General features: G+C 31.6%; 1 protein-coding gene across 1 annotated transcript; it reads right to left on the reverse strand.

Moving 5' to 3' along the window:
• Positions 1-10592: 10592 nt before the first annotated feature.
• Positions 10593-19277, reverse strand: LOC146938101 (uncharacterized). The gene is made up of 8 exons (XM_085752121.1): positions 19085-19277; positions 18233-18709; positions 17912-18061; positions 16039-16122; positions 14183-14389; positions 13501-13680; positions 11888-12432; positions 10593-11399 (listed from the first exon to the last, which is right to left on the reverse strand). The coding sequence occupies exons 1-8, from the start codon at positions 19233-19235 to the stop codon at positions 10785-10787; spliced, it is 2409 nt and encodes an 802-aa protein (XP_085608247.1). The 5' UTR covers positions 19236-19277; the 3' UTR covers positions 10593-10784.
• Between the last annotated feature and the right edge of the window lie 4010 nt (positions 19278-23287).

Below are 23287 nucleotides of genomic sequence, written 5' to 3' on the forward strand. Positions count from 1 at the left end.
GCTGACAGTCAATTTGGTTATTTGAAGTAAGAGTCACCCAGAGTCAGAAGACCTTCAGAGTCTGAACTTGAAGTCAGTTAATTTGGTTATTTGAAGACACAAGTTTGCAGAAGGAATAGAAGCCTGAAGCAATGACTATTACAGAGGAATTAGAAGGCATTGAATGCTTACCCACTGAAGAATGGACAAAGAAGGGACAATAGTACAATTGTACAACCACTACTCCACTATTGGGCGCGCATAGTACTGCTACAACTGGGTCTCTGCTAGTTAATTATCCATACAAGGAATGAATTTCAAATTATTCTTTCCTAGGACATTAACTGTCATACCCCAAATTTTGACCAGTAGTTTTTTTATTCGTTTTTTAAACAGTTATAATCTTTTTATTCGTATTTTGAGTAGTTAAAACTTTTGTTCGTATTTTAAACAGTTAAAACCTTTTTATTTGTATTTTATGTAGTTAAAATTTTTGTTCGTATTTTAAACAGTTAAAACCTTTTATTCGCATTTTAAATAGTTAAGATTTTTGTTCGTATTTTAAATAGTCAATACCTTTTTATTCGTATTTTTTAAGTAGTTCAAACTTTTTATTCGTATTTTTAGATAGTTAAAACTTGTTATTCGTATTTTAAATAGTTAAAACTTTCTTTTCGTTTTAAACCGTTAAAGTTTTTATGTGTAGTTTAAACGTCTCATTCGTATTTTAAAAGCCGGGAATTTTCGTTGTTTTAGACGAAATTTCGCCAGAGAGGTATTTTAAAATACCTCATTTATTTCGTCAAAGCTCGGATCAGAATCAGAGGTAAAAGAAGAGGTAGTTTTGTTCTTATTTATTTCGTATTTTGATTTGTAGATCTAGACTTGTGTGTGTCTTTTTTGAAAAATCTAAAGTCATATTTGAACTCTAGGCGAAAAAGGATATGTTAAAAATGTAATTTGTTTTTGAAACGGCGGAGTTTTGAGTTCCGACGCGGTGGTGCCACCACCGACCACCGCGCCGGAAAGTTTATGCTCGCCGGCGAAGATGAGTCTTCATCTTCTACTTTCTTTTTTCCAGAATTTGTTGATAGAGAGAGGTTAGAGAGAGATCGGTCTAGAGAGAGGAATTGATGGGTAAAATGAGAAGGAAAACAGCAACATGACTTTTATACTCCCTCTCTAAACCGATTAGAATTTTGCTCTCCGCCCTGCACTTTTCGCTCGCACCCTGCAGCCATCCCGAAAATACCCCTGCGCTAGTTAACTAGCGCAGCGTGATTTAAGTCACGTACCTGTATTTACACTTGCGTGAGTTAACTCATGCACCCACGTGAGTTAACTCACGCTGGTTTTTGTCTGCACAATAAGCTTTCTGCTTGAATTCTACATGTATCTGTGCAATCAAAAGCAGGTGCAGCAAGCAATATTTGCGTCATATATTATGTCATTGCAAGCAGCTAATTATGTCATTGCTTCAACACGTAGCAAGCAGCAAGAAGCATAATATCTTTATGTCTTCTGCAATTTGGCACGTGGCAAGATTCCAAGAGCATGTTAACTATCTATGCACGTGATTCTTGAATATAAGCAAAGTGTTGGAATGATAATAATAGTTTAATGTATCCAGGCTGCGTATGTTAACTATCTATGCATGTGATTCATCTTTCACGTTTGAAATTTGGAAATTAGCGTGAGTTAACTTGCGCTGCGTGAATTAACTTGCGCAGCGTGAGTTAACTTGCGCAAGGGTAATTTTGACATGGCTGCAGGGTGCGAGCAAAATGTGCTGGGTGGAGAGCAAAATTCAACTGATTATCTAATGTCTTGAACCGATCCAGTTCGGTTAAACCGAACCGATCCATCTCCTTCAGCCCAATACGTGTTGCACTATGCCCATTCTGGTTTGACTTGTTTTCTTTTCCTTGTTCCTGCCTGCCATTTGCATATCCCTGTGATGCTGCCTGCACCCCCTGTTTGTTTTGGTATGTTAATTTTTCTTCATGCATTTCTTTACTTTACTTGTTCTTTTAAACGTGAATTCATTCCATGCATCTTGATATCATTTTTAGCTTATTAAATCTGTTGCATTTTTACCTTGTCTAGTTTATATAGGTTTAAAAATTATTGCATCCGTATTTATGCCTTGTCATTTATTTTTATCATCATTAAATTTTTTAGTGTGTATAATAGGATGTGATGTAATTTACATTTATGCCTTTTACGTTCTTGTCGTTTACCTTCTCTTGAGACCATAGAATGTACTTAGGCTTGATGTAAAACTCATGTAATAAAAATGCACCGACACCACAAATTTATTTACCTTATTATGTTGAAACCGTGAGTGAGGACCAAATGAGTTAGGGATAAACTAGGATTAAATAACTTGACTAATTTGAGAGCCTCAAAAATAATCAACTAGTAATTTTAGGATGGAATAATTTTACTTCGGATCCAACGTCCATAGTTTTTCCACTCACGCTTTATTTCTTTTATGTTACGCCGTTACGTTAATTTTTACCGTTAGCTTAGAAAAATCTTTTTACCCAAAAAAATCAAACATATCAAACTTCAAAAATATTTTCCTAATAAACCTTGGATTTTAACCCAAGTGCTTTTTCCTTTTATTTTCTCAATCAAATGTTTAATCAATTTAATATCCATATTAGACTTGGGTTTCATATAATTAAAATTTGACCAACCTCATCTTATTTTCTCTCATGCCTTGAGGCGTCTTATCTCTTCTTAAAACCTTTTTTTTTCAAAAAATGTTAAAATCAATCCAACCCACCAAATAATTTTTTAAGAGAGAACTACAATGGTTTTGATTCGACTTGTGGATATGTAGGCAAAGGATTTTATTCCTTCCAAATCAAATAAAAATAAACAAATATATACTTCTTCTCCCCCCATTCTTTCACTTAGACTCTTAGGCAATAATTTTCAGATAAGCCAAATAATTTAGCACAAGATAAAGTAGGCAAGAGGTTCCTACGGGATACCGTAGTCGATTCGGGTGCTTAACACCTTCCCTAATCGAAATCAACCCCCGGATCCAAAGTCTCATAAGGGTTTTTACTCATTTTTTCCCTTCCCACGAATAAAAATTGAGAGTCCAAAGATTGAAGGTTCAAAACCAATTAATGTTTTGACACCCGAAAATCACCGACTACATTAACCAAATCAAGCAACAGATCATTGGTGATGATCAAGCTTCACTAACGACTCTTTGATGTGCTGGAAACTCTACAACATCTCTTTCATACCTCTATATAAAGGAATGAAGACTTGAAGATTAGTAGAGACTCAACAACATTTAAAATGTGTCAAAACTCTGCTGAATTTGTTGTGCTTGAAACACTTAGAATTTCTTAACAACTTTCATATTTTAGAAATTCTAGAGTCTTAAGAGTCCAATTTGTTTTGTATTGTGAACACCACTGATTGTATATCAAGTGTTCAAACCAAACTTATTTCTTTGTAATTTTTTTTTTTAGAAGTTTCTTGCCTTTGTGCTTGAGCATAGGAAATCTCTTGCTTGTGTGTTTGAGTATTTGAAGTATCTTGCTTGTGTGCTTGAGCATTTGTAATCAGAATTGGATTATAGTGAAATCTCCATGGAAGTGCAAGGGGGACTGGACAACTTCTGAATTATGGAAGTAACGAGGATAATTGCTTTGTGTCTTTATCTTCTCTCTCTCTATCTTTACTTTATCCGCTGCATTACACTCTGAACATTGTTGCAAACTCTGAACTCTATCAGACTCTGGACTTTGAACTTAGTTTAAAAAGAGAAAAAGCTTACACAACTCGACCCCTCTTCTTGTGTTTTTCTCACCTTCAAAGGCAACCTATTTTGTCATGCTAATGACTCGAAAGAAGCGTTGGATAGGAGGCAACCTATTAATCGTCGGGACTCAGACGTTAAACAAGCACTGAATGGGAGGCAACCCTTTATTTTATTTTTCTGCTTAGCAGAAAATTTAAAAATGCAGAAAATAAAAATAATGGGTTGCCTCCCATTCTGCGCTTGTTTAATGTCTGAGCCCCGATGGTCAATAGGTTGCCTCCTATTCAACGCTTATTTGGAGTCATTAACTTGACAAAATAGGTTGCCTCCTCTTCGACGCGTGTTTAGCGTCTCGAGCCTAACAAATATGTCTATCTGTTGCCATTGAACCTCTTCAGAGCAAGTTCCTCTTCTTCTACGTAATACTCCACCTTCTTGATTTCACTCAGATCAACATATGCATACCACACGGCTTCATCACATATCACAATTTCCTTATTTTCTTTAATCTTTTTAATTGTTAATAGTCCCTCCCAGCCTTTCCTTGGTTGTAAATTCCCGAAGTATCCATATAACTCCTTGGGATGCCTTAATAAGACACGATCTCCGAATATAAAGTCTTCATAAGGAGTCTTCTTCCAGGAGCCCATAGTAGCTCCTTCATTGACATACACTCTTCTAGTGTTACCTGCACCATTATTTTCTTGATCTGAACGTTGCTGCTCTATGTCTTCATGGGAATTATAAGCATTGACGTCCTCCACCACATGACATTTAGTACCTGCATCTCGCCTAATGTTGTCCTACGAAATCTAATGTATCAAGTATTTACCTCTTGACCTAAGCGCGATCTTCTTGTATTCCAAGTTGATCCGAGCTTTTGAAGTAGCGAGAAAAGGTCTTCCCAAAGTTACTGGACAATCAGGTTTGTTTATTACTACTATGTCCACCAAGAATTTAAAGTCTTGCACTGCAACTTGCACATTAAACACCACTCATTCTGGTTCTTGTGTTGTTCCATCAACTACCCTCACTAGCTTTTCAGCTGGTACAATTTCAAGTCCTGCGATCTTTTTAAATGTTTCAAATGACATCAGGTTGATGTTGGCCCCTAAATCATATAAAGCGTCCCCCAAAAACACACCATTAATCGAGATTGGAACGTTGAAGCCTACATGATCTTTGATCTTGATGTGAGTGTCTGCTTTAGTGTTGGCTTGATAATCTCTAGCTAAGGATACCCATTCTGATGTTGTTAGATGCTTCTTAAGTTTCACAAGGTCTTGTAACATTTGCATGCAACAAGGATTATATTTCAACAATTTCTTGTGTCGGCATTTCCACCTTTAACCACATAAGTTTTTGCGAGAATTGGTCGAAACTTCCTTCTTGACCTTGATCAGCTCGTGCTATGGAATTTAATTTTCTTTGGAGTGCATCAATACTCTCCTCTTCAAAGGCTTCAATACCCTTGACTTCAAAAGCTTCAGTACCTTTGGTTGCGAAAGCTTCAGCAACTTCGTCTTCACTTGGGTCTTCCTCGACTTCGTCCCTATTCATGGTCAAAGTATTCCCAATTCCATATCGAGTGTTGTTAGTTGTGTTAGGTTGATGTACTGTCCTTTCTGACTCTTGTGGGTGGTCTGGTGATCCATATATATAGTAGCAATTGATGCAATGATAACTTGGTTCTTCTTCTAGTTCATGCTCCTCAGGTCCAGGATGATATTCAGGCGTCTTTGGATCAGGATTCCAAGGATGTTCCCCTACTTGAGAAGAATTGTTTTCCACTGACATCTTTGATAGAAGCTGTGATCCTGGAACAATAAAACAACAAGTTCGTATTCTAGCAAAAGAGTATGATAATTGTTTTATTAACTGGATTTTAGTTGCTTGATTATTAAACCTAAGATTAACTTCCTAAGTTTCTAGACTCGATTTATTCCTAATATCTAAATCTAATGCAGACTTGATCTAACTTAACTACTATTGTTAATACCTAATATTATTTCTAATAAAACCCTAGGACTCTATGACTCTTATTACTAAATGCTAATCCTAATCCTAAATGCAAAATTAAATGGATTAACTCTTAAAATTAAATGACCTAAATTACTCAATCTAATGTAAATGTTATAACAACCATATTTTTTACTATGACTCCCTAAAATTGAATGCGAAATATTAATGATCTAGACTAAGACTCTAAAAAAAAGAAAAAAGAAAAATAAGATGGGGTTAGTTCCTAAATGGGAAAACAAAACGAAAAGAAAAATGGCTAGTACTAAATGGAAACATTAAACTAAATGCAAACGGAAAAATAAACTATGTTACTCATAAACTAAATGATAAACTAGACTCTAAAAATAAATATGATTCATCTAGGACTAAATATTTTTGGTATTTTCAAATTTTTTGAATTTTTTTTTTGTATTTTTGAATTTTTGAAAACAAAAACATAAAATGCGGAAAAATAAATGACTGAAAAATAGATGACAGAAAAATAAAGATAGAAAATAAGTAATTTGAATCGCTTAGTCGAAAATATCAACAATCCCCGAAAACGGCGCCAAAAACTTGATGTGCGGATTAGGCAAGTGTACCAAATCGTTTACCAAGTAATGAAGTGATAAGTAAAGTATCGTATCCACAGGGATTGTCGTTTCGTCCAAACATTTCGCGTTACTTATTTTTTAAGTTGATGATATAATAAAAGATAAGGGTTAGAGAGTTGCAATTTTTATCTATTTGCAACAGAGCAAGTTTACCTGTTTTTGGTTGCAGAAAAGTATGCAGCAGTTAGGATTCTTTGAATCCCCCTATTTATATTGTTGGATATTAAATAACATTCATGTCGCGTTTATTTATCTTAGGTAGACTATACCAGTGATGAGGTCGTTGGGACGTTACTAACCTAATAGGTTAGAAATTTCACATGTTGATCACACGGTGATTCTTACGTGTGGGGTCTATACATCTCCGTTAACTACGTATATCCCTCCAATGTTTGGTTGCACCTCCTGGTCACACTGTGATCCTTACGTGTGGGGTCTTACTACCTCAATGGTAATTGAAAAATAGACTTTATGTTAGCTTTCCACCATTTCCCAAGGCAATGAAGACCAAGGTTCCTTAAACCTACCCATTTATGCATTTTAGGACACTCATAGCATACTCTCTCTCGCACTTAGTAGTTCCACAAACGGGAAGCTCTATCAGCGTCTACCTTACCAAGGGTTTAAGAAAATGGTTCTATTAGACTACAACTTATTTCCTTTATGTAGGCACTTGTTTCCTTAATTACTAACTAGTTACCTCCTATGTTCAGCATATTTTACTCAATATTAGTAATGACACCTACTAAATACTTACTACTAGGGTCAACTTGCTTTCAGTATATTCCGCTAGTTATAACTAATTACTTCCTAGACAGATAGATATTAGTAGCAAGATATAAATCTCAAGATATAAGCATCAGGATAGTAATATCAATATTAGGCCCTGTCACAACCTAAGTATCTAATCTAGGGTTGCCCATATTACAGAAATCAACTAAGGAATTTCCTACTAAAACTTAATAGCAAACAAAAGATAAATAAAATAAAAACGAGATTAAATTAAATAAATATCCAACAAAAATAAATAGAGGTTCATCTTAGAACTCTAACCAAAAGAATTAGTTACACATGGTAACTAAAAACAAATTACTAAAGATAAAAACATACCCTAAAAAATCAAGAAGAAGATAGAAACTCTCCTGAAGCTCCAAAGATGCCTTCCTCTTGAACTGTCACAGTTCTGAATGAGAAATTCTGAATGAGGAAGGCTAGTATTTATAGTGAGAGTTTCTAAGTGGATTTTGGCTAAAAACGCAGGTTTAACCCACAAGAAAGCATAAAATTACGCATGTGCCCCTTGCATAACAGATGCTTGGGGGCACAAGATGTGCTCTAGGCGCATGAGAGTGCACCTTGAGCCATTCTCTAGGCGCATAGCAATGCTCTAGGTGCATAGCAAGGTTTTGCCATGCTCTAGGCGCATGGTTATGCTTCTTGGGCCCAATTTCTCAGATTTTCTGTCGTTTTAGGTTTTTGTCTTCAAATAACTTGCCTCAGAACTTAGGAACAGAATTCCTCCCACTGTAAAGTCTTTTGAGACCTGTTGAATCTTCATTCTTGTTCTTCCCAAAGTCTTCACAAATCTTCGGATGTTTTTGATTTTCCGATTTGCATGATTTCTTTGGGAATTACTTCAAAAACCCCCTAAAATTGCTATGTTTCCGGAACACTAGAATTACAGACTCAAATATAGAAAACATTACAAAATTCCCAAAATCATAAGAAATCGTTATAATACTCATCCTTTTTGCTGCTAAAATTTACTGAAATTGAGTGAAAAACATGCTAAGAATAACGTTCGATGACCTGTCATCAGGAACCATGATGATGGACCCTCCAAAATAACTCATTACAACATGATTTTAATGAACAACGTAACAACTTAAGCTCGAACATGTCTGAGGCAAGAAACAAAGTGGAGCCTAATTAACTAGAGAAACACTGAAGTCTGTAGTACCCAAGGCGTAGAAATAGGACCCAAGGTCCCCAAATCGAAATATCTGAAACATCATAGAGGACTTACAAGTCCCCTGAGTGAGGATTGCACAACACTACATGCATACGACCACCCAATAAGGTTTTCTCTAAGGAATAAAATGGATGGTAAATAGCGAGTAAAAGATGCTAGTCAGGACAAAATGTACATGTCATTAAAAAGAAGAAGATAAATAAGGTTGTAGGTACAACAATGGATGTAAGGATTTAAACTAAAGTGCCACAAGAATTGTTAAAACTACAACCTGAAGTCATGCTTATAGGGACCGACCACAAATAAGTTACAATCAAAATATCCAGGTACAAACACCATGGCCGCAAGATCATATCACAAATGCAATAAAAGTGGGTTAATCAGGAAAGACATCAACCAGATTGATAGACGCTCTTTCATGGCCGTTTCCAGCACTGCTAGTTATGACAAAATCAACGTCCTCCTCAAGAGGTTGTCTATCATCCATGCCAGCAGAAGAACCAATCCATGGGTCACCCCCTTATTCTCCTTGCGCATAAAGCGTTGTGAATAAAAATTGGAGAAAATAAACAAATCTTGATACCAAAGTCCAATGTCAATCCATGCTTTCGAATATGGTTTCATTTCACATCATCCTAACGATTATAAATCTAACATATAACATTCACCAAGGACTTATAAGGATGGGGTAGAACCGCAACTGTGTTATTGAGTATAGTCACTACATTATTCTAAACGTGACTGCAAAAAATCGTTAAAAAAATTAAGAACTTAAGAATAATTAAACCAATTTACTTTTACCAGGGACTAAATCACATGTAATTTTTTTAGGGACTACAATAGCTATTACATATAAGTAAGGATTAAACTTAGAAATTTTCGATTTTATAGTGATCAAAAACATATTTAACCCTAAAATATATTGTTCTGTTATTTATTTATTTCTTTGACTAAATATTGGTCAATTATTTTTTTATCTACTTTAATTTTTTACATAAATAATATTATCATTTTTTTTAAATTGATGTAAAATTATTTTGTATTAAATGATTACCATACTTTTTATATTAATATCAGGTACAATTAGTATAATGGCAAAATTACACTTTTAGTCCCTTAACTTTATTTTAGGTAACAATTTAGTCCTTTATCTTTTTTTCATTTCAGTTTTGTCCTTTTGATCCATTTACATATGAATTTTTAAGCTTAAAATTCATGATTTTATTTTCTTATGGTCTTTCAATCTTCAAATCTATGATCATTGTCTATGTTTGCATAAGAATATTAAATTTGAAGCTTGAAAATGTATGTGAAAATGGATAAAAAGGACCAAATTGAAATGAAAAAAAGATAAAAGACCAAACTGTTACCTGAAATTAAGTTAAGGGACTAAAAGTGTAATTTTGGCTTAGGAAAACAATAATTGGTCCTTTCTTTGGTCAAAAATAAAAACAGTCCTTTTCAAAAAAAAAAAGAAGGAAAAATGACTGGAATCCTCGTTGTAATTGGGAAAAAGAAAATATTCATTTGATAAGAGGAAAATAAAGCTAAAATAAAAATAAAATATATTGTCAGAAATAGGTTAGGTCTTCCTAACTTTAGATTTTTTTTGCTAATCCTTTGAGGGTCAGGTTCTAGGTACGTCCCCCTCTTTATTTTGTAATCTTTTTTTTTCCCTTTTTAATGAATCTTCTTAGTTTAATTTGTAGCTGGTGCTACAATCTCATTTATTAAAAAAAAAAAAAAAAAGGCATGGATGTGGGGGAGAATGGTGGTGGTAGATAATGCGAAAAATATACAGTATCTAGTGTTGATAGACTAGCTGATAAGATGTCATTCTTTTTTTAATTTGATCCTCTAAACTAAGAAGGAAATCAATCCTAAATTTCGTATCTTAGGTAAATGGTAATGGAACTTTAGGACCGATCAGAATGGGTTATGGTTTAAAGCGTTTACACAAAAGTATAGAATGATTAATGGAGTGATTAAGATATGAGGTGTGAAGGCTTCATCTTGGCGGAAGGACTTTGTTGTTTTCCAAGATGGAGTATGTAGTAGATAGTATGATAGTCGTTTTACTATATCAGTCTGTAGAGGGGTTGAGACATTTTTCTTTGTAGTGTTGAGAAAATTTTATGATAATCCATCCACACAATTTCTCCCACTCGCCCAATCTCTCTCCACTCACATCAATCTACAGATACAAAACTCATAATAATTTAGATGAGATAGAGGATGGAACCAATAGAAAATTCATATAATCCTTATCACACCTTATAATGATACAAATAGTTTCAAATCACACTACATTCACACCACACCAGGCCAATAATACACTAAACATATTAAACACACAAGACACATTATTCAAGTACAAACCAAACTCATGAGTTTCAATCCACAAAGCAATACAATAAAATAAACACCTCTACAACTTAACACCCTTGATACTTGGTGGTGGCACCTTCTTCCAAATAACTTTGACAAGATCAATATATAAGGGAAGCTGCACAGCTCCATAGTATGTGATAGGCAAGCAAATGGCAATATATAAATAAAATAAGATACCATTCTTGTTATATTTATCTGTGAGCACAAAGTAGTGTCCAGCAATGAAAGAAATGAACATGGCAACAATGGCAACGAAGAGTGAACTTAAGCCAAAAAGAAGCTTCATTGGCAAGTTTCTATTGAAGTCTTCGACTTGTTTTCGAGAAGTGAGAATAGCAAGGAACATGATGAGTGCAGTGGCAGAGAAGTAAAGTCCAATTAACGAAGATATAGAAAATAATTCAAATGCAGGCTGTCCTTGGAATGTTGGTTTTCCTGATTCGTCATTGCCTCCAGGGACGCTGCCTGATGTAGCAAAGGAGACGCCTGCGACGAGTGCTGCTACAACTGAGCATGACTCTGATGTTTCTTTCAACCACACAATGCTTTGATCTAAAATTTCTTTGTGTTCCTCCTTAAAGATTTCACTTGGGGTTTTTTTATCGGTGTTGCTTCTATGATGGTAATGGTCTGGAACTAGTCTTTTAATGTACTATACAGGACCATTCACATATAGTTAAAACAGAAAAATGTTAATGCTAGCTAGTTTAAAGAGAAACATAAATAGATATTACTAATATTTAAATAAAATATATAATTTTAGTGTAATCTTTTTTCTTTTAAAGCACTTCGTAGTATAATCTTATATTTTTTTAAATGTATGATACAAGTACAATTCATTTTATTTTTCAAGAAGTACAATTCATATAATTTGATGAAGTATACATATGAAATGATTTTAAAAGTAATTGGCAGTTTTTAGATCTTGAAAATACAGTGTCTTTTTTTTGAAGAGGATGAAAATAGAATAACTATATCAAAGAGTTACTTTGAATCAAACATGGATCAAGTAAAGTGTCGATAGAATGAATACATGTTTTAGGGTTTCAATTTTATTTATTGTTAAATTTTGCCTTAAAAATATCATATGATCTTTTTTCATATACATGCATGAGATGTATGTAACATGTGAGTACGTACCTTGTACCACTTGATGTCCCACATCATTTGCATGGCTGCACCAGCTATGCTCCAAGCAGTGTTTTCGTTGTGTTTTGTTGTATATGCTGCTAAGTGTAAAATGGTGTTTTCATTGACATCAACTTGTTGATTTATGCTCTGAAAGGTTTCCATAGAAAGCCTCTCCCACAACCCCTCAACAACTTGCGGTTGTCTATTCTTCACTGCCATAAGTAATGCATTTTCATCTTCAGAGTTAGTTTCATGGATGACACTTTTTAGTTTAGATTCAAGCACTTTCATCATTTCGGTTATGCCATGTTTTGCTGCAAGCAAATATGCTGTATCATTTGTGCCACTTTTCTTTGCTTGTAATTCCTTCATTTCTACAAGTAATAAGCCTTTCTTGTCAGATGCCTTTACTTTTATATTAAGCTCTTCCTTAATTTCAACTGCGCCACTTTTTGCTTTCGCCAAAAATGTCGTATCTTTTTCAACATTTTTTGCTGAATCTTCCATTTCTTGATTTCCTTCTCCCTCTTTTTTGGATTTATTTTTTGAATCCTCTGCAAATATACAAAATATGATTGTTATGTTTTTACATTTGAATTATTTCTTCTTTAATTTTTTTTTAATGGCAAAAGATATATAGAGAAAGATATAAAAAAAAATAGGAAAATGCTAACAAATGTCTTAAGGGCATTGTTTAAGCATTCAAAAGTAGTAACTTTTACATGTATTTGGCTTGTATTTTTAAGACAAAATTTCTATTTTTGAGTTGCTTAAACAATGTCATTAGAACACCTGTTACCAAGACAAAAAAAATCAAAATTATGGATTAATTATTAAAATTATCAAAATTTTATTAAAGTGATTCTTTTTCAATTGTATCTTTAAATTAATATTAAGTATATCACTTTTAAGTTATTATTTTCTACAATTTCTGTAAATAAAAATTATTAATTTCTACATTGCATTTATGATGATGAGAATAAACAAATGATTAATAATTTAAATTTGGTAAAAGTTATTTTTATTACTCTTCAATTTATAGTGTATCGTTAATTTATGTAAAATTAACTAATTAATATGACAATTTTGTAAAATACGAAGTGTATCCTTCTAATACAACACTATTATTATTCCAATACTTAATGTATAATATAAATATTAATAAAAATAGTTTGAACCTCGAGATCAAATCAATTTTGTTCGTAGTCACTGATACTTAATAAAATATTAATATTCCAATGCTTAAAGTATAATATTCCCTCTATTTTATCACGAGGTTCAAACTATTTTTTTAGGAAATCAATTATATTGCTTCATACAATTTTACTCCTAGATGAGGAAACAAAGTTGCTCTCCACTTGGACCAACTAACCCATACTGAACCAAATGTGGTTTGGATGGAGGAGGTGCCAGTAGCAACTAATTCTTTGTACTTACTTGATCTTATTCAATTAATATTTTGAAAGTATCATTTTTTATAATTTTAAGTTATAGATAATTAAATATATTAATTATCATAGTTGTGTATTGACACGTGTGAAGAGGTCTAACATGCAATTAAGAATTGACGTAGTACTTATTAATTCATTTTTTTTTACGAAAAATATAAATTTTGTTCTTACTGCCTTCCAGTTTGCGGCGCTCGATTTCTGCAAAAAACTCAACTTTCTCTTTCATTTCTTCTTTATCAAAGGGTTCTTGTCCACAAACCATGTATGAGGTATAAGGAATTTTCATAAATGCTTCCAAGAGTTGACCACCATATATGTGGTTCTTCTTAACACTCTTTATCGCCCTTAAGTCTGCAAAATTAATTAAGATTTGCAAAATTAATTAAGTGTGTGCACAAAGCAAAAGAGTAATGTCGACTTATAAAAAAGGATATAATTTTATGGTGTAAAAGTAAAATAGTATCAGTCACATGAACATAGCTCAATTGATAGGACGTTTCACTACAGGAGCTGAGGTTTGAACTCTGAATTTTTCACTTAATTTAAAAGATAAATTTTAAACCAATAGACTACATGACAACATGTTAACAACAACAAATTTTAAACTAATAGACTGCTTGACAACAACAACAACAACAACAAAAAGTAGAATAGTGTTGTATCATTCATTAGCCTATTTTGCAACATTAAATCAATAGGTCACATCATATGTATCTCACTTGATTTATTGAGACTTATTGATCGAATTGTGTATGATGATCTCCCTTGAGTAACATAATGGTAGGCCACAAATTATATCATGTAAAATTAAAGGTTGAGTTGTTCAAATTATATCATGTAAAATTATACATACCCAATAGTGAGTGAGTATGCCATCTTTTTCTTGCTGATGGAAACATGAGATGCCATTTGGTGAATACAAACATTTGAATGTTGTAACATAAAATCTTAGCACGGCTAGTAAAATCTAGTCGAGCAAGAGTATGTCGTACTTTGCCTGCCTTTTCTAATTCATCAACATTGTCTAATGGTATTGAAATTTCACTTTGATCACCTTTCTCTGCAATATATATTGGTAGGTCTTAGCCACGTCGAAATATCATTGCTTGAATTATCGTATGCTAAATTATTTAAAAATAAGGAGAGAAATAAACCTTTTATAAGATTACTCAACTTTTTTTTTTTGAGAGAAGATTACTCAACTCTTTGTCAAAATTTAAAATAGTTAACTCTTACTACTAAATTGACTCTTCATAGATATTAATAATCGATATTTCAAAAAGTATATTTACAAACAATATTCAATATTTACTTACTCTATTTACTTGATCTATAGAGAAATATCATTTTCTAACAAATATAAAAACATAATACAAATGAATTGAGGACAAACTTCACACGAATTTTGAACAGAATATTGATTTTAGACATATTTCGAACGAAGCATCTCTTAGAACACCTGTGTTGCAAATTGAATAATTTTGTCCCAAAGTTGTCGCAATTCCCTATGAAACTTAAATGTAGTTTCTCACAAAACTCATTTGCTAAATCTTCTACAAACCCCAAAATCTCATCCTTCTCCAAACCCCAAAATCTTCTTAAGGACTACCATTTGCTAAAATCGAAATCAAAGCTAGTTGGATACATACTTTCATTCAACCCAACCACTAACCACAAAACTCCGTATGGTACATAACATAATTAAGATATTGTCAACTTACAAAATCACAAACATTCTCAGAGCCTACCTTCAAACTAGAGTATTTTTCTCCTTGTTTGTTTTGGAGGTAGAGCTTGTGAAGGAGTGTATGCATTTATTATCCAGTATTATTATGCATGATGATGCGGATGATGTTTGGATTTTATAATTTAATATCGAACATCTGTTTTCCATAAAAGAAGTTTATGTGTTGGTATCAAATTTTGAAATTGTATCAGGTTCTCTTTTATTTAGAGTTACTTAGTCTAATTTGATTTCATCGAAGATTTTGTTGTATACACTGAGATTACTATATAATTGTCTTACAATTAAAATTAATTTAATCCACCGAGGGGTACAAAATATAGCATATCATCATTGTATGGAATGATGTAATTTGAACAAAACATCCAAACATTTGTTTTCTCATTATCTTATTACTGCTTAACTATGGTAGGATGTTCTATTTGGTTAGGTATCGGTTGTATGTTGCCAGATGATGGCATTTGTAATGTTGTCCAATTTATAAGTTTGATATCTTATGGTAAACAATTAAATGAATGTCCTTTAATCCATTTCTTTAGTATCCACGTGGTTAATTTGGAGGCATCGTAATCATGTGGTTTTCGATTATAAGGAACATCTATCATGTTCACCCTTTGACATGGTTGCACTATTGGTATTGTCATGGATTAGGTCTAAAATTAATGGTTTTTATTATGATTAATATATATGTAGCATTGAACCACTCAAACCTTTATGAGTAATTTTATTTGTTAGTTTATTGTTTTTTATTTTGGTTTGACGGTGTTGTTGCTTTGGTGCCTTTTCTGTAATATTTGACTATTGTATCTTTTTAATCTTAGCTTTTCTTTGACTATTATATCTTATTAGAAAAAACCAATTTATTTACGAAAAAAATATGAGAACTATTAATAGTTTACAAATTACAAAACATTACATAATGGCCATGGCTAGGTATCATAAGAGACAATTCATTGAAAACTTACCTTTGTCTTCAACGTCTTCAAACATAAGACCCTTATCATACAATTCAATTCTAGTTTTTGCATCCCAGACTTTGACAGAAACACCTTTAATACCAAAATTTATAAAGAACATTAGACCTTTATTTTGATGGCTTTAGGCATAAAAGTAAACAACGCAAGTAAATGTCCATTATACTTCAAAAGACATGAATTTCACAAGATTTTTCTTTTAATTATTCCTCTTTATGAACTTTTCTTTTGAGCAACAAACAATTCATAATATATAGTAGTAACATATGGGATTTAGAATGAAAATAAAGTGTGGTGGAATACAAGATGAATTACACATGGCTTGTGCCTTAATGTCATAGGTTAGCATTTTTAATAAAAGAAACATCATCGACCTTTAACCTTTGCTTAGAATCATTTTCAAGATAACGTTATAATGTAGTGTCATAAAGAAGAACTTTACCACCGACCTTAAAAAGATAACGCACATTCCATGATTCCTAGATGAACCAAAAAATCCATGCGAACAAATTGCTAGATTATTATATTAACCAAAAATTTAATTCTTCACTTTACCTTGCGACCCTCGAATAACATAAGTAACAACAATCAGGGAGTCAAATATTAAGGTTCCACTCTATACATTTAAGGACACACTTCAATAATAAGTCTTAAATTGAAACTTTATGCCTCTCCGCCCTATAAATAACCTTTCATCAACAAGTAAATAAGGAAGATTAACCAAATTGTCTGACATCTAGGTTGATTGCAATCTCACTAGCTACCATACTTGGCGGTCAACACTAACTTCCCAAAAATAGACTTGTCAAATTGAAGATACAAATGACACTTACTTAGTACTAGTATGATAACATTAAAGACACTAAAATCTTTCATTCTGACTTCGCTAGAGCAATTTTCTTACCTCCTTTGTACCCCATATGACGCATTTTTGTATTTCAACCACAACTTTTCAAATCTACAGTGTAATGGGGGATAAAATCTAGAAAATATTTTTTATTTCACAACTTTAATCCTATTATTTAGGTTGGGTAAAATTTAACTTACGAAATTCCCACTTATAAAATATTGCTAGTCATATCCAATTCAATGTGGAAATCTTAACACACTCCCCTCACATCTAGAATTAGACATCCATAGTGCGACCTTAGTGGCTCGACAGTGAAACCGAATAGAAGTAACTCGATAAATCTTAGATAGACTCTAATACATCTTATAAACTCATGTTCAACTCTTATTTCATTTATTTAATATGGAATTCTTAGCATTATAAACATAATTCTTAACTTAACTAACATACTTAATTTGAGATCTACTTAACCACCTTTGTTTGACATCCAACATCAACTAATAGGTAGACACATTTCTCAATTTGCACAAAAGAAACAAGGAAATGCTTGAATGGTCACAAGATTTTGGGCATACACAAGAGTTTCTCCCAAGAGATTCTCAAGATTTTATCCCTCCTTTACACGCCCAAGAGTTTCTCCCAAAATACCTTGATTCTTAAAAGGCAGTAACACCATTTTGATTGAGGAAGTCATTGGTCATACAGATAAATGAATTTCTCACATTCAACCCTACGAAATTAATTATAAACAAATATATTAAGTAAAGTGATTCCAATTATCATGGGAGATAACTGAGAAAAAGACATCACCCGTTTCAAATGCAATAATAAACACTCGAAATATATTAGACTCGAAATCACTTAATAATAAACACTTGAGTCAATTGTTAAGCATTTCAAATGAAAAATTGGAATTCAAAATTGGTTTAATTTAATTTTTTTAAAAATAAATGTTTTTATACTATATATATGCATAAAAAAAAAATACCATATATATGTGTGTGTGTCACTTACAGTAGTACAAAATTTTCTCCCACCATGATAGCTGAATTCCACTCTTGAAAGCTGATGTCCTAGTAGCAAGAATTGCAAGCGGAAAGAATCCTTCTTTGTCCGCCATAGAGATAAAAATCGGATACAAATCAAATATTATATTTGCCATACCTGTTGCACAAGACACGTAGATTACAAAATGTCGTAGAAGGATATGTCACATAAGAGATCACACATAAAACTTGCTTCATGTTTTTTATTCAGTTCTTCCGACAAATAAAAAGAAAGTAAAATATTAAAAAAGAAAAGAATAAATAAAATAAGGGATGAGAAATAACTAACCGAACATTTCTCTATGAATGGCAACGTGAAGGATGTTATCATCATAGTCATTGATAGCAATAGTGATATCATGTGGAAAAAATCGATGTAGATAAAGAAAGGTCTCTTTATGGCGTGCAAGCACAGCCAAAAAAAGTGGTGTTTCTCCCTTCTCATTTCGTTCTGTAATCAAATCCTTCCTTTCATCATCTTTTCCAATGATATATTTACACATACTTGTGAATCCTCTATATGCTGCAAGGTGAAGAGGAGTATCACCTCTTTTTTCAGTCGTTTTTGTTAAACCACTTAGATCACCATGCTCTACTATTGCCTTTACAAGACGTTTTACACTGTCTTCGTTGGCATTGCTTACTGCCACATGTAATGCTGTTCCTCTTCCCTTTATTCTTATCGTGTGAAAAAATACATGTTCTTCGTATCTTTTTATAACTTCTTCCCAATCGTCTTCCATTACCCACACGCGGAACTCGTCAACTACATATTTGTTGTAAGTTATTGTCACAATAAAATAGTAAGACATACAATATTTAATGTCACATTTTATTCAAAAAATATATATTTAATGTCACATTAAAAAATTGGAAGAAAAATTATGCACATGGTTTGCCTAATTGCCTCATCATTGAAGTGAGAATGAGTCATATTAGACATAACAACTAACAAATGAAACTTAGTAATAAATCTATCTTCATCCGTATTTTTTTTTTATTAAAAAGTTAACTACAGATAGATAATTAATCACAAAAAATGTCGGCAATATTTTTTATTTCATTTTTGAAGGAAAAAATGTCAGAAATATTGAACGTCGACTTAAAGAGCCTGATAGATATAAGGAGAGTTTAGACGTACCATCTTGATAGTCATAAGGTTCAGGTACAGGTACAGGTACATCTACATCTTCATCTTCATCTTCATTTGCAGGCTGAATCGTAGAATTAGGATTCATTTTGGAGAGTTTAGACGTACCTTCTTGAAAGTGCTGAATAGAATTAGGATTCATTTCGGAAGGTTGAAACTTAAAATGAAAATATGAATAAGGAACTGAGCATATCTAGTGCAAATCTAATTCCCTTATATAAAGAAAGAAAAGCTATGAATCAGATACTTCCGGTAAAGAAAATTGATACCCTATTCCAATTATGAGTTTCACATTAGGAGTATTTATTTATTTTTTAAATAACATTAGGAGTATTAATAACACAGAACACTCACTGAAACCCTCTAATTTTATTTTTTTGTCTTAATTGCATTTTATATATCATATTTTATCACACTAGTCTCTCTTTTTAAAATTAAACTTTTATAACTTCAAACATTACATTTGTTAACAATTTTGGATAAAAAATGATGATTTATTTTCCCAATTTTGAATATAAAGAGAAAATACAACATTTAGGGCCAAAATATATCATTTTAAACGTTAAAAATATCCATTTTGTGGAACAATTGCAACAAATGTGATATTTGAAGGATCAAAATGTTAAATTTTAAAAAGAAAATAAAAAAGACTTTTTAGAAGCATGAAAGAAAAATAGAGGGACAAAAATGCAACTAATCTTTATCTTTTTTACCGAGTGAAATTCATATAGATTCTACAATTTTAAAAATAGATGCAACTATGTGTACTGTATACAAAAAAAAAAGTTGTGTACTGTGCAATAAATAAGTAATACCTCCTACGTTTTATTTGTTAAAAAAAAAATATATCATTCGCTTTGCCAAGCACATTTTTCAAATTTCACATTTATTAAAAAATTATGTATAGTCTACTAATATTTGTATTCCTAAAATACATTTATATAACTTGCATATATTTGTTACAATGATTTATAGGTTTTTTTTTTTTATTTTGAACAGGATATGTGGATACACTTCCTATATTAGCCAAAAAAATAGTAAATGTTTCAAATAATTTTAAACGAGACTTGTTATTGAGTGATGTTTAATACAAATTATTTTGCTTTTTCATAAATAAATTAAATGAGATATACTTCAAAACAAATCATTTTACTAAAATTTCCTATTAATTGTTGGATGCAGCTAGTAATTGACACATATTAGAAAAATATGAGTAAATTGCAGTCGTCTTCCTAAGAGAATCTTGAATTTCACAACCCTCCCTTTTTATGTTATAGTATACATTCCTCTCTCTTAAAAAGTAAAATTTATATTCTCATACCCTGTGAGATGCTTGAATTACAACTCCCTCCTTTAATATTAAAATATGCACTACACTTTAATCTATTTTAACATAAATAAATATTTTTAAGATATATACTACATGTTAATGAAATTGTGAATAAAAAAAAAAGCGGAAATTATCCATTCAAATTTTGATTATATTCAAATGGATCTGCAATACTATTTTTCTTCATAGTGTGTTAGATTTTTTTTTTTTTTTGCTAGATTAATAGAAAAAAATTATTAAGGGAGGAAAATGTAGATTTTAACATAAGAGATGAGAATAATGTAATTCAAGCTTATTTTAAGGAACGAAAATGAAATGTTTTCTAATATGTTTTGAATAAGATGAGAGGTGAATGTATATTTTAACATAAAAGGGGAGGAAAGTGTAATTCAGACATCTTCTGAAGAGATGAGTGTAATTTACTCTAAAAATATTTAAGTTATTAGACAACTTTTATCATGTATTTTTTTATTAAAAAAAGAAAAACATGTACAAGACTCAGCAGGCAATGGACACAACAAACAAAATATAGTTTTATACATTATAGTGTGTGTGAGAACGAAAACATGTGTTTCTTGTGTTGCAAATGATCACATCTTAAGTAAGTAAAATTAACTTCATCTTATAAGTAATGAAAACTAGATTTCACAAAACAAAGAAAAGGGACAAGATCGTGTATTAATTTATTTTTATTCCTTTCTTCACTCTTGTGTTTTTTATCGTTGCAGCTTTATATGAGTGAAACAACACATATATGACAAAAGCAAAGTGCAAAATGTTGAGTGCAAAGGGCAAAAGCTATATTCTTTCTCACTTTTTGTCTTTAGTTTATTATAAGGCTATCCCATCGTGTTTCTCATGGCATTGATGTTGGCTCTCTTTTTTTTTCTTTTTCTTTTTTCTAATAGTACAATCTTTATCAGATTTATTGGAAGCAATATTACGATTTATGGTTGGATAAGTTTTCACATATTGTCTAGACCAAAAAAAAAAAAAGTTTTCACATATTGTCTATGTTTGCTTTCACTTTTGGATCAGCAAAATTGATTTCAAAGATTTATAATTAGTTTTGATATGTTTGGATGTGCTCGAGTAAAACTGATTTTATCTCTAAAATCGGCTATAACTTGAATTTAAAATTTGAAGTTTTTACTTATACATTTTTTTTTGTACAATCAATTTACTTTTAATGTATTGGTCAATTCACTTTCGTATGAATAATTATTAGAACATAAACGTTAACACTTCAGATAAAATAAATTTTACAATATCAATTCATTTAAAATCATTTTCGCCTCAGTACAACTAGACAGACTTTTTTGATGATCTACATTGCTCATGTGATGAGGAAACTTTTATGTTTTATTTCATGATGAAGAAAATCAAGTGTCCCCATAACTAACTTCAATTGGTGTTGCTAACACTTTTCTTCATATTAAAGTTATGTCTACTGTATACCAAAAAACAAATTGTGTACTTTGCAAAAAAATAAGTACTACCTCCCACGTTTTAGTTTAAAAAAAATATAAAATCTCATTCACATTTTTGAATTTTCGAATTTATTATGAGTAAATAGGCAATTATCCCCTGAAATTGTAAGTTTCGTCAATTTTTCTCTGAAATTAACAAAATTTCAATAACCCCATGAAATTGCACAACGTTAATCAATTTACCCCCTCTGTCAAATTCTTCTGTTAGTCAACATGGCGTTTTGCAAATACCCCCTGAAGTTTTGCACTTATGTGCAAAATACCATCCGAACTTGAAAATTTATATGTTTTTTTCTTATCATTGACTCAAAAGATATTAAAGCAAACAATTAACAGTTAATTTTAATACTTTAAACTCTACAATATTACAATTAACATTTGGATCTTTTATTACAATCCAATATTTTAGATAACAAAAAGCAAAACAATATATTAGTCCATAACCACTTTTTTATACTTTATTAGATATGGAAATCCAAACCCAATAATACTTCGTTTGTGAATACAATGAGCACGTGACAATCAACATAAGAATTACCCTATGGAGCCTAACATTATTTGGCAATATTGATGTGTTTGACACCTATGTTGGGAGTCATAAACTAGAATTCCAAAAAGAATCTTAATTCAGCATTGTTTTGATAGAAAAAGAAGCAGTTCAAAATACTCATTAGAGTTATTCATGTTATTCCTATTGTATCATCAATAAAAGTAAGTTATTTCAGTTATATTTCTATGTTTGATACTAGTTTCTATCATGATAATTCAGAGAATGCGTCTTAAATAACTTAAATATTAAAGCTAACTGTTAATTGTTTGCCTTTAATATCTTTTTAGTCAAGTATAAGAAAAAAATATATCAATTTTCAAGTTCTGAGACATTTTGCACATAAATGCAAAACTTCAGGGGGTATTTGCAAAACGTCATGTTGATTAACAGAAGAATTTGACGGAGTGGGTAAATTGATTAACATTGTGCAATTTTAGGGGAGATAATTGAAGTTTTGTTGATTTCAGGGGGGTAATTGACGAAACTTACAATTTCAGGGAGGTAATTGTCTATTTACTCGTTCATTTTTACCTTTGAATAAGATATGTGGATTATGTTTAAATATACATCCGTCTGTCTCCTCGAAGAGATACTTGAATTACACAATCCTCTCTTGCTATGTTTAAATATACATTCCTCTCTCTTAAAATGTAAAATTTATATTCTCCTCTCCTATGAGATAATTGAATTACAACTCCTTCCCTTAATAATTAAATATGCACTGCACTTTATTTTAACATAAATAAATAGTTTTATGATATATATTAAATGTTAACGAAATTGTGAATAAAAAAGAGCGAAAATTATGCATTCAAATTTTGATT

This window comes from Medicago sativa, chromosome 3 (assembly GCF_051527215.1).
Source record: "Medicago sativa cultivar Bolivia chromosome 3, Bolivia_mono, whole genome shotgun sequence".
Taxonomy (NCBI): Eukaryota; Viridiplantae; Streptophyta; class Magnoliopsida; order Fabales; family Fabaceae; genus Medicago; species Medicago sativa.